The sequence below is a fragment of the Triticum dicoccoides genome, chromosome 7A (genome assembly GCF_002162155.2).
Source record: "Triticum dicoccoides isolate Atlit2015 ecotype Zavitan chromosome 7A, WEW_v2.0, whole genome shotgun sequence".
Taxonomy (NCBI): domain Eukaryota; kingdom Viridiplantae; phylum Streptophyta; class Magnoliopsida; order Poales; family Poaceae; genus Triticum; species Triticum dicoccoides.
Genome location: NC_041392.1, coordinates 709,139,572 through 709,156,940, shown reverse-complemented (window position 1 = coordinate 709,156,940; position 17,369 = coordinate 709,139,572). Strand labels below are relative to the sequence as shown.

The following is a 17,369-nucleotide window of genomic DNA, read 5'->3' as shown; positions in this document are numbered from 1 at the left end:
CCCGTGTAGGGCACTTTTCCTAGCGCCTTCATGTGTCACGTGTTGGTTGCTCCCCCAATCGGAACAATTGTTTTTTTTCGGATTTCTTCTTTCTTCAATTTTTGTTTGCCAGAAACGTGGAGCATAATTGTGCTTCTCCATTGAAAGCAAAAGTGTGATTTCCACAAAAGGGAAGCACGGATCGCACGAAACCCAAAGTGCTTCTATGCTTCACCAAAGTGAAGCAAAGTTGTGTTTCCGCATGAAGCACAATTGTACTTCTCCGAAAGTGAAGCACAATTAATATAGTTTGAAAGCATGTTGTAGTTTAATTTTAAATCACGGGTTAGTACAGATTTGGAGCACAGATTTCTCTCAAAGTTCGTCAAATCTATTAAGATGAGATCCAGTTTTGAAGATCTTGGCATTAGGACACAAACTGATTGTGGTTTGGAAGCACAGTTTGAGAGATAAATCACTTGAAAAATCGAATGTATAGGAAAGTGCAGAAATAAACCCATCCGTCTCTCCCCGCACATAGAAAGAAACTCTACGAGAAAAAGATGGGAGTAACCTTTGCAAGAGCTATCCCTTAATTAGTGATTTTGAGGGACACGTTGTGCGCCAAATACTATTCCCTGCGTTATGTGGGAATACTAGGCAAATGTGCACCTCAACCTGGCCCTGCTATACTGGGCCAACCTATTTTATTTTTTCCTTATGTATGCTTTTCACCGGTTTGGGGGAGGTTCTAAAAACTACCCTGAACTAGAATTTCTTTCCTGTGCTTTCATTTTGTCGGTTTACTTTTGGTTTTCACTTATTACTACCACTGTACCAAAAGATAAGACATTTTTTCTATTTAATTTGAATTAGTGTACATCTTTTGTGTTCACGATTTCTTGAACCCATGAACATTTTTGAAATTAAAAACATTTTAAAATTGCGACAACTACACCATTAGTGCTAAAACTTGGCACCAATGGTCACCTTAGCACTAAAACTTGTGGTGTACATTAAAGTGGTGCAAGAAGTTGGCAGAGAAGTGCAAATGTGGTTTCAATCCCAATCGCATATTCCCGCGGCACTGATGTGACACTATAGATCCGTACTCTACACATAGACGATGCCATGTAGGCAATTTCTAATCATGTGTACTGTCTAATGATAGGTGGGACCCACTCACAAATTTAGCGAACCTTTTTTGGTTTCTTGAACTTGTTATAAATCTATGAATATTTTGAAACTGGTGAACATATTTTCGATTCATGAACATTGTCAGAAGTCGTGAACTTTTTTCAATTTGCAAACATGTTTTGGGAAATTGTGAACATTTATCAAATTCGAATGTTTTTCCAATTAATTAACCTTTTCAAATTCATGAACAATTTTTTAATTCACCGCCATTTTTGAGATCCATGAACGTTGTTTTGAATTCTCGAATATGGAATGTTTTTTTGATTTCGTGAAGTTTCATTAATTGGGAAACATTCTTGAATTCACAACATTTGTATGATTCACATTCTTCTATTGAGATTGGCGAACATTTTTTTAGTTGTCGAACATTCATTAAATTCTTGAATATTTTTAAATTCACGAACATTTTTTAATAAGTAAACTATTTATAATTTCACCCATATTTGTGAAATTCGGAATATTTTTTGTATTCTTCAACATTTTTGTCCTGAAATTCCCAATCTCTTTTTAGTTCATGAATAATTTCAATATCCACGGTTGTTTTTAGGAGATTTGAAAGATTGTTTTTGAAATCACACAATGTTTCTGAATCTGGAATTTTCCGAAAAAATTTACAAACATATATTTGTGTTTTATTTTGCAGGTTTTTGTTCTTTTTTGTTTCGGTTTTTTCTTAATTATTCCGTTTTCCATATTCCCGTAAATTTTTTGAATGCCTGAACATTTTTTAATTTCAGAATAATTTAAATTTTGTGTACCTATTTTCATGTCCTGAACATTTTTATATTCATGAACATAATTTGGCTTTGATTTTAAAGAACATAGATGTTTTTGAACTCACAAACATTGTTTGGTTTGCAATTATTTTTTGAATTTGCATACATTCCCTAAATTCATGAACTTTTTTGAAATTCATAAACAATTTTTATATTCATCAATGTTTTGCAGTTAGGTTTTGATCCAGCCCCGTCATAAATATTGGGCTAGGCCCAGCAGGCTATTTTCAGAAAAATAATTGAAAGATAAAAAGAGTAAAGAAAAAACACAAAATAACAAAAGACTCAAAATTATAAAAGACCCAAATTGATCAATAAAAAACTCAAAATAATAAAATACGCAAAATTATAAAAGATTCAAAATAATAAAATACTTTAAAACAAAAAAATACTCAAAAATAATAAAAGACTTTAAGACAATAAATAGATTCAAAATAATAAACGTCTTTAAGAAAATAAAAATACTCAAAATAATGAAATACTTTAAAACAATAAAAATACTCAAAATAATAAAAGTCTTTAGAACGATGAAAAGACTGAAAATAATAAGAATATAAAAAATATAGAACATTCAAAAGAATAAAAAGACTCAAAATTATAAAAAAATTAAAATAATAAAAGAGTTTAAAACAATAAAAAGACTCTAAAATAGTTTAAAACAATTAAAAGACACAAAATAATAACAATAAATCAAATTATAAAAAGATTCAAAATAATAAATAAAAACTCAAAATTATAAAAGATTTGAATACTCCGGTTGGTCCATTTGCCAACCACGTAGCTAGCTAAGAGGGAACAACAAAAACTAAGAGGAGCTAGCTAGTTAGGGAGAAGAGTTTTGTGGAGAATGAAAGTGAATGTGTTTGAGAAACAAGCGCCGCCAAAACACCTATATATAGGCAAAACTTAGTGGTGGCGTTCCAATACAAGCACTGTTGGAAATATGCCCTGGGCGCAATGATATTATATTTTTATATTTCCACGTTTATAATTAATAGTTTATATTCTATGCTTTAACTATTACTCCCTCCTTCCATCTATAAAGGGCCTAATGCGTTTTTTAAGACTGACTTTGACTATTGACAAGATTAGTAGTACATGACATGCACAATGTGAAAATTATATCATTGAAAGCTCCTTTCACACACGAATTTAACGGTGTGCCTTGTGTAAGTTGCATGTCATATATTATTGTTCTAGTATTTGGTCAAAGTTAGCCTCGAAAAACGCATTAGGCCCTATATAGATGGAAGGAGGGAGTATGATCCTGGAATGTGCGATTCAACGGAAAACTCATATGCACGTGTGGAATGATAAACGGTAAAACCAAATTCCTAGTCTCTCCTCTAAGACTAGCTGAAGTATTGTTAGTGATCATGTCTTTTGAATCTTAGAATGTGTTAAGTGTAACGATAGTTCTAAAACAACTTTGAGAATAAGGCGTTGAAAAAATAATGATATAAAATGTTATAAATCTTCCCAAGAGGGAATCACAAAGATAAGTGCCCATAATGACAAATGTGGAGTAAAAAACCCAAACAACAACAACATATGCGATAAATGGTTCGGTTGCCACCTTTTTTGGCGAATACGGTTGCCACCTTTTAACTTACCAGGAGCGCTACGCTCCTCGGCAACGGCGCTAGAAAAGAGTCTTGATGACCCACAATGTAGGGGGTCAACTATAGATCTTTTTGATATGTAAGAGTATAGATCCCACGAGAAGCTGAAGAAAATGATAAGCACAAAAATAGCAAGGCTTCACTGCAAGTGCTAAAAGATTTTGTAGTTTGTGTTCTGTGAGTATAATCAAGCAATGGAAATTGATCAATAATAAAAATAAAAGAATGCAACATGTGGCTCAACTCTTGATAATGCCAAGGACAAGCCGATTGTATTACTTTTGATGATCAAATGTTCTTGACGACAGCGGGATAACGAGCTAATGTACTGTGAAGCCGTGCATGTCATCGATGAACGCTCAATATTTCACTATCATGCGTCAATCATGTCATGTCTTGGGGTGCACCGCCCATTGGTATCTCCCAAAGTTAATTAGCTCCCCACTCCCCTACTGCATTCCTAGCACCTTCACACACATCCATGGCGACATAAGCAGCTGGTCTGCATGAACAAGATGGTAGAAGTATAGGTGGGCGCCAACCGTTCAACCGGATGCCCATCAAAGACAGTAGAAGAAAAAGGAGGAAAAAAAAAGATTCATGGGCACTAGCACCCAGGACATAGTTTTATAAAAAAACCGATCCGGGGTGAGGCACCAGAAAATTCAACCCCGACGGGGTTCCAATCCTGGCCGCAAGGTGAGCCACCCTTGCCACTAGACTACAGCCTAGTCCTCAAAAGGAGGAACCAGGAGATGAGATGGAGAGATGATTATTGACACATGGATCATGACTAGTCTAAAACCCCTTGTCTAAACCTCTTGTCGCACGAGGGATCAGAGTTGTCCGGATAGCAGTGCAAAAATTGAGGGATGAAACCAACACTTCTTTAAAAAAAAATCCGCACTTGTCGATCAGTTGATAGTCTAAATTTTTACTTTTCTTTAATCTACATTATGTGTGTGCTAAAATAAAATTGCATTTTCTTCAAGTAATTAAATTATAGTTTAATTATGAGATGCACATCTTACAGCTGGAACCAAGCCATCCAGACTAGGACATTCATTTCGACGACTAGGCTAAGCACCGTGTCTAATTATGTACTAGAACTAGAATCTATTCCGTCAAAGCGATTTACACACGACTAGGCTAAGCACCGTGTCATCGTATATCAGAAATGGAAATATTTTTGGGGGGCGAGAAAACAAAATCTCACCAAAATCTGGAGGGTTTTATTTGTTGCCATCCCGCCGTCCCCCGGCCACCTTTCCAGCCCTTAAAAAGATCCCAGTCTGTTAGGGTCGCCTCTCAGATCCCCCAGAACTGGATCCATCGCCCGCACGCCGCCGGAGACGGGCGCCATGGCCGCCTCCCTCGAAGACCTCCGCAACGAGAGCATCGATCTCGTGAGTCCTCCGCCGCCGCTCCCCTGATCCTCGTCTCGTCGCCCTGCCATGCATGCGCATGCACGTTCGGTAGCTAGTGGCGGCGCCGCTGCCGTCCTGAAATGTATGTAACTCGATGATGGCTACGTGTTGCAGGAGGCGATCCCGATCGCGGAGGTGTTCCAGGTGCTCAAGTGCAAGCCGCACGGGCTCACCTCCGATGAGGCCGCCAGCCGCCTCCAGGCCTTCGGCCCCAACAAACTCGAGGAGAAGAAGGTATGATCTCATCTCATCTCATCTCGGTGGAGAAGAACGCGGTTTCAGTTAATTTGATCCATTTTTCATGGCGCCGTGTGTGGGTTTGCAGGAGAGCAAGTTCCTCAAGTTTTTAGGGTTCATGTGGAACCCTCTGTCGTGGGTCATGGAGGCGGCGGCGATCATGGCCATCGCCCTCGCCAACGGCGGCGGCAAGCCCCCCGACTGGCAGGACTTCGTGGGCATCGTCACCCTGCTCATCATCAACTCCACCATCAGCTTCATCGAGGAGAACAACGCCGGCAACGCCGCGGCGGCGCTGATGGCCAGCCTGGCGCCGCAGACCAAGGTGCTCCGGGACGGCAAGTGGGCGGAGCAGGACGCGGCGATACTGGTGCCGGGCGACATCATCAGCATCAAGCTGGGCGACATCATCCCGGCGGACGCGCGGCTGATGGAGGGCGACCCGCTCAAGATCGACCAGTCGGCGCTCACCGGCGAGTCCCTCCCCGTCAACAAGCTCCCCGGCGACAGCGTGTACTCCGGCTCCACGTGCAAGCAGGGCGAGATCGAGGCCGTCGTCATCGCCACCGGCGTCCACACCTTCTTCGGCAAGGCCGCGCATCTCGTCGACAGCACCAACAACGTCGGCCACTTCCAAAAGGTAACTCGTTTTTTTCCACTCAAACACTTTCTCATTCTTTGCTGTGCTAATTAATTAATGCCTAATGGGCCGCGTCGTCGTGAATGTTCGAGCAGGTTCTTACTGCGATCGGCAACTTCTGCATCGTGTCCATCGCCATCGGCATGCTGGTGGAGATCGTCGTCATGTACCCGATCCAGCACCGCCGGTACCGCGACGGCATCGACAACCTGCTCGTGCTCCTCATCGGCGGCATCCCCATCGCCATGCCCACCGTGCTCTCCGTCACCATGGCCATCGGCTCCCACAAGCTCTCGCAGCAGGGCGCCATCACCAAGCGGATGACAGCCATCGAGGAGATGGCCGGCATGGACGTGCTCTGCAGCGACAAGACGGGCACCCTCACGCTCAACAAGCTCACCGTCGACAAGAACATGATCGAGTCCTTCGTCAAGGACGTCGACAAGGACGCCGTCGTGCTCTATGCCGCCAGGGCGTCACGGACTGAGAATCAGGACGCCATCGACGCCTCCATTGTCGGCATGCTCGCCGACCCCAAGGAGGCCCGCGCCGGCATCCAGGAGGTGCACTTCATGCCGTTCAACCCCGTCGACAAGCGTACAGCCATCACCTACGTCGACTCCGACGGGACATGGCACCGGGTCAGCAAGGGCGCTCCGGAGCAGATCATCGACCTGTGCGGGCTGCGCGAGGACGTGCGGCGGCGGGTGCACGGCATCATCGGCAAGTTCGCCGACCGCGGGCTGCGGTCGCTAGCGGTGGCGCGGCAGAGCGTGCCAGAGCGGAGCAAAGAGGCCAAGGGCGCACCGTGGCAGTTCCTGGCCGTGCTGCCGCTGTTTGACCCGCCGCGGCACGACAGCGCAGAGACCATCCGTCGTGCGCTCCAGCTGGGCGTCAACGTGAAGATGATCACCGGCGACCAGCTGGCCATCGGCAAGGAGACGGGCCGTCGGCTCGGCATGGGCACCAACATGTACCCGTCGAGCTCCCTCCTCAAGGACGGCGACAGCTGCGGGCTCCCCGTGGACGAGCTGATCGAGAAGGCGGACGGCTTCGCCGGCGTGTTCCCGGAGCACAAGTACGAGATCGTGCGGCGGCTGCAGGAGATGAAGCACATCTGCGGGATGACGGGCGACGGCGTGAACGACGCGCCGGCGCTGAAGAAGGCGGACATCGGCATCGCCGTGGCCGACGCGACGGACGCGGCCCGGAGCGCGTCGGACATCGTGCTGACGGAGCCCGGGCTGAGCGTGATCATCAGCGCCGTGCTGACGAGCCGCGCCATCTTCCAGCGGATGAAGAACTACACCATCTACGCCGTGTCCATCACCATCCGGGTGGTCCTCGGCTTCCTCCTCCTGGCGCTCATCTGGAAGTTCGACTTCGCGCCCTTCATGGTGCTCATCATCGCCATCCTGAACGACGGCACCATCATGACCATCTCCAAGGACAGGGTCGTGCCGTCGCCCACCCCCGACTCGTGGCGCCTCAAGGAGATCTTCGCCACCGGCGTCGTCCTCGGCACCTACCAGGCCATCGCCACCGTCGTCTTCTTCTGGGCCGTGCACTCCACAGACTTCTTCACGGTCTCTCATCTCTCCGTTTTCTATCTAGTAGCTACATATACATGCATACGCCAGCGGCCACCGTCCCCTCCCTGACATGCATTGTACTGTTTCTCGTTTGCTATGTAAACGTTGCAGAGTAAGCTCCACGTGCACCCGATCGGCCGCAACACGGAGGAGCTGATGGCGGCGGTGTACCTGCAGGTGAGCATCATCAGCCAGGCGCTCATCTTCGTGACGCGGTCGCGGGGGTGGTCGTTCCGGGAGCGGCCGGGGGCGCTGCTCTTCGGCGCTTTCCTGGCGGCGCAGATGGTGGCGACGCTGATCGCCGTGTACGCCGACTGGCCGTTCGCCAAGATGAAGGGGATCGGGTGGGGGTGGGCGGGCGCCATCTGGCTCTTCACCATCGTCACCTACTTCCCGCTGGACGTGCTCAAGTTCGCCATCCGCTACTTCCTCTCCGGCAGGGGGTGGAGCAACGTGTTCGACGGCAAGACGGCGTTCGCGCAGGGGGTCGACTACGGCACCGACAAGCGCAAGGCCGAGTGGGCCGTCGCGCAGAGGTCGCTACACGGCCTGCACGCCTCCAGCGGCGGCGAGGCCTCCTCCTCCGGCGTCTTGGAAGACAAGAGCGACATCTCGGAGATCGCCGAGCAGGCCAGGCGGCGCGCCGAGATCGCCAGGCTGCGGGAGCTGCACACGCTCAAGGGCCACGTCGACTCGGTGGTCAAGCTCAAGGGGCTCGACATCGACAACATCAACCACAACTACACCGTCTGATGATCCGTCCGTCGACACCTCAAAAGATCGATCTTTGGTTTAGCTATAAAAAACTAGTCAGGAACTCAGGATACTGCCACTCTTTTTTTCAGCTGCAGATTAAATTAGTGATGTGATGATGATGAATAATCATGTACGTTAGCATTGGTGAACTAGTCCCCCTTTTTGAAGATAATTATATTGTAGCTAGGATTGTTGGATATTGTAGAATAAAATTGTTCAAGATCATTGCTATACCGTCTCTAAATTTGTAGATCAAATAGACTGTGCTATCGTTTGGAACCTTGACTAAATTCTAGACCAGGCGGCATTTCACCATTTCTTTAGAAAAATCGATTACAACGAAGACACACATGCCCACACAATGGCCTATTTAACACAGGCATTCGGCCATTCTTATTTGCTCATCTTTGTATAGCTGTTTTTCTGGCCCATTAACCTCTGGCTGGATCCAGTAGGCTGTACAAAGTGCAAAATCTACAGACAACATTTTAAATACCCAGTACTAAATCGTTTGGACTCTGCTTTACTAAATAGACCAGACGGCATTTTGCCAAAAAAAAATATAAACATCGATTACAAAAGGAGTAAAATGCATTATAAGTCCTGAAACTATTGGAGGTGTGTCAGTTTATTCATATCCCTTGAAAAGTGCAGTTTTAGGTCCCAAAACTATGTAAGTTGTTCATCTTAGGTCCTAAGCTCGCATTCGCATGACCAGTGTTGATCCATTGACGTGTCACTTGGACCATTGCCACCTTGACCCAAGGGACCCACAAGGTTAACGGATGAAGGATAAAGATGCAAAAAAAAAAAACTAAAGCATTACCCTGGTCATCTCAGCCTCACCCCGCAATAGCATAACAACATGCTTCCCACTCGTGGTTGTCGTTGGGGATGCATCACTCTCGCCGACCTTTGCTTGAGATTCATGGTGTCTGCACGCTCCTCTGACAATAGTGGCAAGTCTGCTAGGTCCTTCATGAGCTTGGTACCTTCCTGCATGTCTGCTATCTGCACATCGTTTGACTGCTCACCTTCTCCAATTAGCAAGACGAGGTTGTGCTCGTAGTAGCATGGATGGCGTCCTCCATGCCAAACCTCTTGGTGAGGCCGTCCTGCAGCTCACGTCAACACTGGGGGTGGTCGTGCAGGCTGCAACACACGTTGCGCGAGGGAAGCAGATGGACCACTATTGTGGAAGGAAACACATACTCACATGAATATGAATGATCAGAATTTTCTTTTGGGGAGAAGACAAGGGAAAGAGGAAGATGCACCGGCGAGCATGGCGTCACCTTATTAAGTCAAAGTCCCAAGGGGGTCTTGGTTTTCGCGACTTGTGCCTTTTCAATCAGGCCTTGCTCGCCCGGCAAGCATGGCGCTTACTAACCCACCCGGAGAGCTTGTGTGCTCGTATTTTAAAGGCGCGGTACTATCCAAACGAAAGCTTGGAAGATATTTTTTTCCGGAGGGGCTTCAGCGACATGGCAGGGAGTGCAACACGGCCTACATCTCTTGAAAACCGGCCTGGCTTGGCGCATGGGCAACGACAACTCAATCGGAATTTGGCGGGAACAGTGGTTACCAAGGAGTGGGACGAGACGACCAGTGACACCGCAAGGCCGTTGTCGTCTACGTTGGGTATGTGAGCTACTGGACAACCACGATGCTTGGAGAACGGACCTCATTTGAGATACTTTTCTCCCGATCGATGCAGACGAGATTGTCAAGATTCACAATTCTCCTCGGATGGGCAAGGACCTCCTTGCTTAGGGTCCTGAACGCAATGGATGCTTCTCGGTGCGGAGTGCTTATCGACTCGCTTTGGAGGATTATCTTCGACCTTCATCAGTCGCGGCAAGCAGGGCACCGGACCGGGACAAGGCATCTGGGCTTTTTATTTGGAGGTGCCCTACTCCTCCCAAGGTTCGCACCTTTATTTTGCGCTTGATTACAGACTCTCTCCCTACTTGGGTTAATAAAAAACATCAAGGTCTTGAAGTGTCTGACCAATGCCCTCTTTGTGCGACGGAGCTGGAGGACACGCTTCACGCTTTTTGCAGGTGTCCGAGGGTAGTGGCGCTGTGGCAAGCGATGGCGAAGCAATGGAGGATACCTGATGCAGTGACCTTCCGTCAGACGGGCTTGGATTGCTCGCCCAAACTCTCTGTGATCTCCCTGACACGGAGAGGATGGAGCTCATGATGACTCTGTGGAGGTGTTGGCACGTTCGAAACGAGATGACGCAAGACAAGCGCGTCCAAAAAGTTTTTAATGAGCTATGTTGACTCCTTGGTGGGCATTCAGAACTACCCTAATGCAAACCCGGTGAAAGGCAAGCAAGTAGTCCATGTGATCATGCCATGCAAGCCTATACTGCATGCATCGACTGCTCCTGTTGCTAGCCAGCCACCAAGACGGATGCCGCCAGTGGAAGGTTGGACTAAACTCACGGACTTTGCTACACTTACGGACGGCCAGCCCACGGAAAACAGCTACGCGCAGATGGGGAGTCAGCTGATTGACGCTCAAAATTTCACTTTGCGTGAACTGCGGGCTCACATAGCTCTCTCGTTCTGCCACGGCAATGCGTAGCCAGCTTTCCGTACAAGTTATCCGTAAGTGTATCATTTTCGCTAAGCTCACTGTGGATGGCTCCTTCTGCGCGAACTCTGGGATGGCCGGGGCCGGAATGATTCTCCGCGACAGTCCCGGCAAGATCATCTTCTTTTCTTGCAGGGAGTTGCGGACGTGTGTTCAGCCATTGGAGGCCGAGCTAGCTGCATGCATGGAGGGGCTCAACCTCACACTACAGTGGACTCAGCTGCCTATTGAGATTGAGGCGGACTGTCTCACGGCTATCAACATGATCAATGCACCTGATAGAGATAGGTCTAGACATGCTCTGTTAATTTATTAGACAAACAGACTTACGTGTGGAGAGAGCAAAACGGAGTTAGTCATTATTTAGCTTAGTTTGGTAGAACTGAAGGTCGAACAGTTGTGTGGTTGGGATCGGACCGGGTGAGGTCTCCGAAACTTTGTAAGAAGGACCTAGTAAAATATCCCTTCCACCTGCAAAAAAAAATCAAGTCTCGTTCTGGAGTTTTCAATTCACTCCTATGAAGAAATTGAACCCATAAAAAAGAATTCAATGACAATCAATGGAGAAGAAGCCCAAGGGAAGATGAAGCCCGAAAAGCCCATTCATGTTGATCCCTCATGTACCAAGTGTATGGACCAAAGAAGACTACAATAAGCTTGATTTTCTTTTCGTTCAGAGGGCATTTCGGACTTCTATAGAATAGACAAATATTCCCTTAACATTTCCTTCCCACAAACGGCATGGGTATGGTGTTCATTTGTACAAGGTTAATTACCTGTAAGACATCCTCAAAGGAATACAAGCTCTCATCCCTCAAGGTGTTGCCTAACTTCTAGAGGGGTCTCTCCTGACAATTTTGCTGAGATAATTTTTCCCACTACTTCTATGCGGAAGGGAAAGTCCGAAGGAAGTTAGTGTTGCATCATCAAGAACATCGACTATACGACACCATGCAATTGTCCTTGTGCCACACTCTAAATGGGACTACACCCCTCTCGATCGTGAGTTGCGGCCGAACCCGCTTAAAAAATATCGTGTCCCATTCTCTCAAGTATACGTCGACCCATTTCAATTGCCATATATGCCCATTTTTACAATTTCCATTTGTGAAGCTTGCTAGCGTCGTTGCACATCAATAACGATGAGAATCCAACTTCTAGTTTATGCTGTTTTTCACCATAACAACATGTATGACATTAGATTAAGATTAGATTGGTTTAATTAGCAGTCGGTCATGTAAATGGGGCATCTCATCGAATGGACAACGTAAATTGGGGGTATTTCATCCATGTCAAAGTAAAAGAGCCTAGGGAACATGGGTAAATTAAGTGTGTCATTTTCTCAAATAGCCCGATTGTTTTTCTGGCCCACCACTATGATATATTGAACATGTATATCTAGTTAACAACAATGAAAGTACGGCGCAAAAAAAACTTTTAGTAGCTGAGTCTTCAGTTTAGCTTAATTTGCACATTAAATGGAAAATATATTATCCCCTGAACTAACAAACTGAAATTTCTCTAATGTGGTGGACAAACTGAACAAAGCTACTACATCTGAATTACACATCCAACATTTGCCTCTTTCTCTAGATCATGAAATTACAGAAAACACAGTACAAGGAAAACCCAAGCATTGGATAGGGTATCATCAGTAATATAATTTGTTTTACATGTATATATAGCTCACATCTGCTGGCCCTTGTACAAATTTCACTGCACAAATGGTATAAGGAAATACTCTGCATAGAATAGCTGCATGAAAGTGACAGAAAAAGTGCAAATAATCATTAGGCATACATAGCCAAAGTCTAATGGCTTAGAGAATGCACAATATAGGCGAGCAACTTAATTAATTTATTACCTTCCAAATGAACATGTAAAATGATGTGACACGCGCTTGATTTTCAACCTCAAGGTGCCGCGCTCTCTGCCAAAGTGTTAGTGCAAGCAGGCCATGACCAGACACCTGGATGATCAAAGCATTTGTAACAATGGAAGATTTCTTAGCTTATAAATTGTTTGTGTCTCTTCCAAATTCTGGATTTTTCATTAAAACGGATAGCTCACAGTGATTATCTTTTGAAGTAGGTGTGTGGATGAAGCTCCTACTACAGTGGCAGCCAAATAGGCTGTCAACAGTATGCTTATGCAGAGCTGATACACCTACAGTAGGAAGAATTAAGTTCAAAAGCGATACCAATTTACAGTGGCATATGTTTTACTAGAAACACTTTCTATTCTTACTCTTTGTGGCCCCAATCTCACACTCAAGGATTGGATGCCAAAATCTCGGTCTCCATCAACATCAGGTATATCCTGAAAGCTCAGGACATAAATAAAAAATATTGTTTGAAGATACCAAAATTAGTAGGTCATTGCATTATTTACCTTGAATAGAGCTATGACGGCAGAGAAGCAACACATGAACAATGTTGCAAACATCAGTGATTTTGTTGCTGCCAAGGGCCTTTTCAGAACATGTTGCTGCCAAATGAATCATCAAACACTAACAAAGGAAGCCAAATAAGTATGAATTTTCTGTGCTACTGAAGATATGTACTTTGCTGAGTACCTGCATATGTGCAAAGAAAGCCAACTGGACCAAGATAGCCCTCACAAATAGGATACAGGATGCAGCGAGGAGTGCGTGCCGTTTCCACCGGAGCAACGGAGCCTGAAAAGGATCAAATATGAGATGAAAATGATCATCACTTGACATTTGATGGATTTATGATACTTTGCAATTCTCAACATGGTAAGTGCTACTTACCTCAATGGAGTATGCACTTCCAAGAAGGAAGCTGACAACTAAAGCATACATCAGTGGCACCGATCCGGAATGTATTCCGATGCTAAAGCTCTGGAAGCAACAAAACTTAAGTATTTAGACCTGAAGCCATTTTTAAACACTAGAGCAACATTATGTTGAACCTAATATACCATGATCAGGAATGTGACTACTAAAAATACCCCAGTTGCTACTGAAAATTCCCCAGCTGCCAATGGAAGACCTGGCTTGTTGATCTCCAAAACAGAGTATAATTTAGTCTAAATGATTCTACAGTATAAAGGATTAAGAAGGTACGTTTGTTTTTCAAATCACAAGGGAAAAAAAATACTACCTTGTCAATCTGAATGTCATATAGCTGATTCAGCCCTACCACATAAATGTTCATACATAAAGCAGCAGCCAAAGCCTGCACACAAAGAGAAAATTCAGAAATTTATTTAAGAGTGGTCGGTGTAAAAATTTCTCATAAAAATGACTACATATATTGCCATTTGCCAAAGCATATTACTCATAAGAGATACAAATCCGTAATACCTCGAGATACCCTTTTAGTACCGTTGCAGTAAAATCATCTATGCTCTTCATTGGCAGGAGAGACACTGAAGTTATGCCTATGATCTAACAACACAATCCACATAAGAAACAGAGCATCGGGCAGTGTGCATTGAAACTACATGTGTAAACTGGAACCAAAGATGCCAGAGCTCACAGTGCCAAAGATTGTGTGTGGTCTGCAGAACTGGTAGAAAGCGCGCAATTTCTTCGAAACTTCTTGGCTGATTTCCTCAAACCAGTTCACGTCGTAACCATGTTGATCGCGATTAACCTTGCTGCATCCAGCTTGGAGGGCTGACTGATCATCGCTGCACTGCCTCCTTGCCTTTCTTCTAGGGCTTGTAGCTTGAGAAATGGCACTGAATCTATGCGTGACAGTAGTAGCACTGCTGTTAAGAAGCAAACCAACAGAAATTAGCGACGTGCACGCCGATGAACGAGACGTCACGCCAAAAACGATTTACTTGCCTTTGGCACCGGCCTGCAAAAGCTTCCACTGCAAATCGACCTGCAATTTGCAAAGTGGACGACAGAATAGTTAATGAATTGGGGAGAAAAAAAAAGACTCGATAAGTTCCATTTCAGTAAGAAATATGAATATTCCAACACTTGTATCAACAGAAAACCTCTTTTATGCTGTTAATCTGTTGTAAAAAGAACACTAGTTGAAGACCTGGCATATTCCAGTTCCTCTATATTTAGAGAGAAAAATTGTGTTCATAGCACCCATTTTAAATCCCATCCTGTCTTCTAAATAGCAACACATATCCCAGATGAAAGAAAACATAACAGCACACAATGTTCTCAATTGTGCAATCTCTGCATCCATATACACGGTTCAGAGGTTCGATTCGTCCCCATCAGTCCCCAGTTCTCCATTTCCTGTCTGGAATCGTTGATTTGTACCTAAAGAAGATAAAACAACAGCAGGGAAATCATCAATCAATCAAGATACAGAGCGGACGTATACCTGGCCAGGATAATCTCGTCGCTCCCAGCCGAGCCCTACTACATCTGGGCCCTCTCCTCGTATCTGCACCACACAAGACGGAACGGCCGATGCCGAGTCAAGATAAAAACCCTCAATCCGAACCAAATCAAATCAAATCTGACCCACAATTCGGAAAACAAAATCTAATCTAATCTAACCCAACAAAAGGACCCGAGCGAGATCTCTCCGAAGCAAGGAAGAATCATATACTGATCGGAGAGACGTGATTGCCTGTTAGCAGCTGCGCCGCCGCCGCGGCCGTGGTGGCTTGCATCCTCGCCGGGCGGCCACCGGAGGAGAAAAGCGGCCTGTGGATCTGTGTGAAAGGAGCAGATGGGACGGTGGGGGTTCAGGAGGAGGAGTGGGAGGGGGTTTATGTGCCGATTGATTACTGCATGGCGTGCGTAGTGTAATCCGGCTGCATGCGCCATGTGATTCTAGAAAAAGGGGCGGACTCGCCATGTGATTTCTCTAAAGAAAAAGACGGATGCGCCATGTGCGCTAGCTGGTGCAGTGCGGTGGACTCACTGCCGGTGTGACGCACAGACGTTTTGGCAGAATTGACTTCCCAAAACGAAGCGTACGAAGCGATCCTCGGTGGGTGAGGTGAGGTGGACCGAGCCATGCGTCCTCCCGTGCGTGTCAGCGTGTGTTGGCCTGTCACGGCCCGATCGTGGAATGGATCGAGATTGGACAAATCACCTGAGTACCTTGGCAGTTTTGGATAATTTGAGGAGAATCGAAGGGAGGACCAGTGATGTAAGGTAGAACCCTAATCGCCCGATTTTTTACGAAAGGAGCGGATCCCGCGAAGAACATGAGGACACACGAGGGGAAAACGAAGAAAATCACGAGGGGAAACACGAGAGAAACACTAAACTAACAAGAACAAGGTACACATGCGCTAGATCCTCGAGTACATAAAGTAAGATACACGATCCACGATCAACTAGGGACGATACACGGTAACCGGTCTTCTTCATGAGGAGGTCTTGAATCCGCGGGGGGATCTTCTCCGCGAGGAGGTCTTGAATCCAAAGGGATCTTCTCCGAAGAGGCCGCGGTCTCTCACGAGGAGTAGATCCGATGTGGATCAAGATGGCAATGGGGCCCCGAAACCCGCGTCCCCGTGGTTTTTTACCCTATTAGGGGACGGGGATGGGCATCTTTTCATCCCCGCGGAGCTGTTATTGGGCACATTATACAACCCGACATGTTTCGTGGGTTTACACCCGTTTCGGTAGTCCCCGAACCCGAAACCCGGCAATACCCGCGAAATTACATTATTTTTTATCACCGTAGTCATCTTACCCCCGAAATCTTAGATGCCTAGATGTGTTCACAAGATTGGATAAGAAACAAATATAAAGGTGTGTATTTCTTTACATATCATCATAAAGTTTATCATTATCTTGCTGCAATGTTTCATAAGATGTTCATTACTACTTATTTGGTTCTCATAGATGCTGACAATGAATAAGGACAAAGCTTTTGGAGTTGTCTTCAAGACATTCAAGAGGGAATGCAGGTGAAGTACAGGTACTTGCAAATTTCATATACTAATTTGCATATTTTTCTCATGTTTTAACTTTAGCTTGAGCGAGTTTTGATCTTCCCTAGTACTTGGCACTTTGATTTGGCATTGGAAGATTTGAAGATGGTCATTTGGAGGCTTGGAGATGTGAAAGATGCCATGATGATTCCAACTTTAAAGTGAGTTGTGAACTATAAGTTTTAGAACTCATATAGTTGTTGAACCATCTACTATTGTTTTTTGTTGAAATTTACTCAAGTTATGCTGCTGAAATATGCTTGTTTTGCTGCTGAAATGTTATTCTTTGTTGCCACTATGTTTGTTTAAATATTTTGATTTTATCGTGGGTTCCCCGTGGGTTCCCTGAAACCCGATGGGTTTAGGGGATGGGCAGAAAACTAGCCCCGCACACGGTGATGGAGACGGGGACGGGTTTACGATTTTCTCATGGGGATGGATTTAGGAAGGCAAAACCCGATGGGTTTCGTCCCCGTTGCCATCTTGAGATGTGGATGAGCAATGCTCTATCTCTAAAATGAGCTAAACCAATGCTAACCCTAGAAAGTCGTACGGGGTGGAGTATATATAGTCTAGGGGGGAGAAGGGATACACGGGCCTCGGCCCTTCACTGTGCGCAGACAAGGGAGGCCGGATGTCCGGGCTGG

General features: G+C 45.5%; 2 protein-coding genes across 2 annotated transcripts; one reads left to right on the top strand and one right to left on the bottom strand.

Moving 5' to 3' along the window:
* Positions 1-4,864: 4,864 nt before the first annotated feature.
* LOC119332793 (plasma membrane ATPase-like) lies at positions 4,865-8,470 on the top strand. Its single transcript, XM_037605946.1, has 5 exons — positions 4,865-4,980; positions 5,116-5,235; positions 5,327-5,878; positions 5,974-7,464; positions 7,582-8,470. Exons 1-5 carry the CDS (start codon positions 4,936-4,938, stop codon positions 8,221-8,223), a joined length of 2,850 nt encoding a protein of 949 aa, XP_037461843.1. The 5' UTR covers positions 4,865-4,935; the 3' UTR covers positions 8,224-8,470.
* Positions 8,471-12,281: 3,811 nt separating this feature from the next.
* Positions 12,282-15,444, bottom strand: LOC119333974 (homogentisate geranylgeranyltransferase). Its single transcript, XM_037606669.1, has 14 exons — positions 15,402-15,444; positions 15,150-15,212; positions 14,648-14,687; positions 14,334-14,568; positions 14,159-14,242; positions 13,956-14,030; positions 13,774-13,857; positions 13,604-13,693; positions 13,406-13,507; positions 13,222-13,317; positions 13,078-13,149; positions 12,901-12,996; positions 12,695-12,799; positions 12,282-12,585 (listed from the first exon to the last, which is right to left on the bottom strand). The coding sequence occupies exons 1-14, from the start codon at positions 15,442-15,444 to the stop codon at positions 12,544-12,546; spliced, it is 1,227 nt and encodes a 408-aa protein (XP_037462566.1). The 3' UTR covers positions 12,282-12,543.
* Between the last annotated feature and the right edge of the window lie 1,925 nt (positions 15,445-17,369).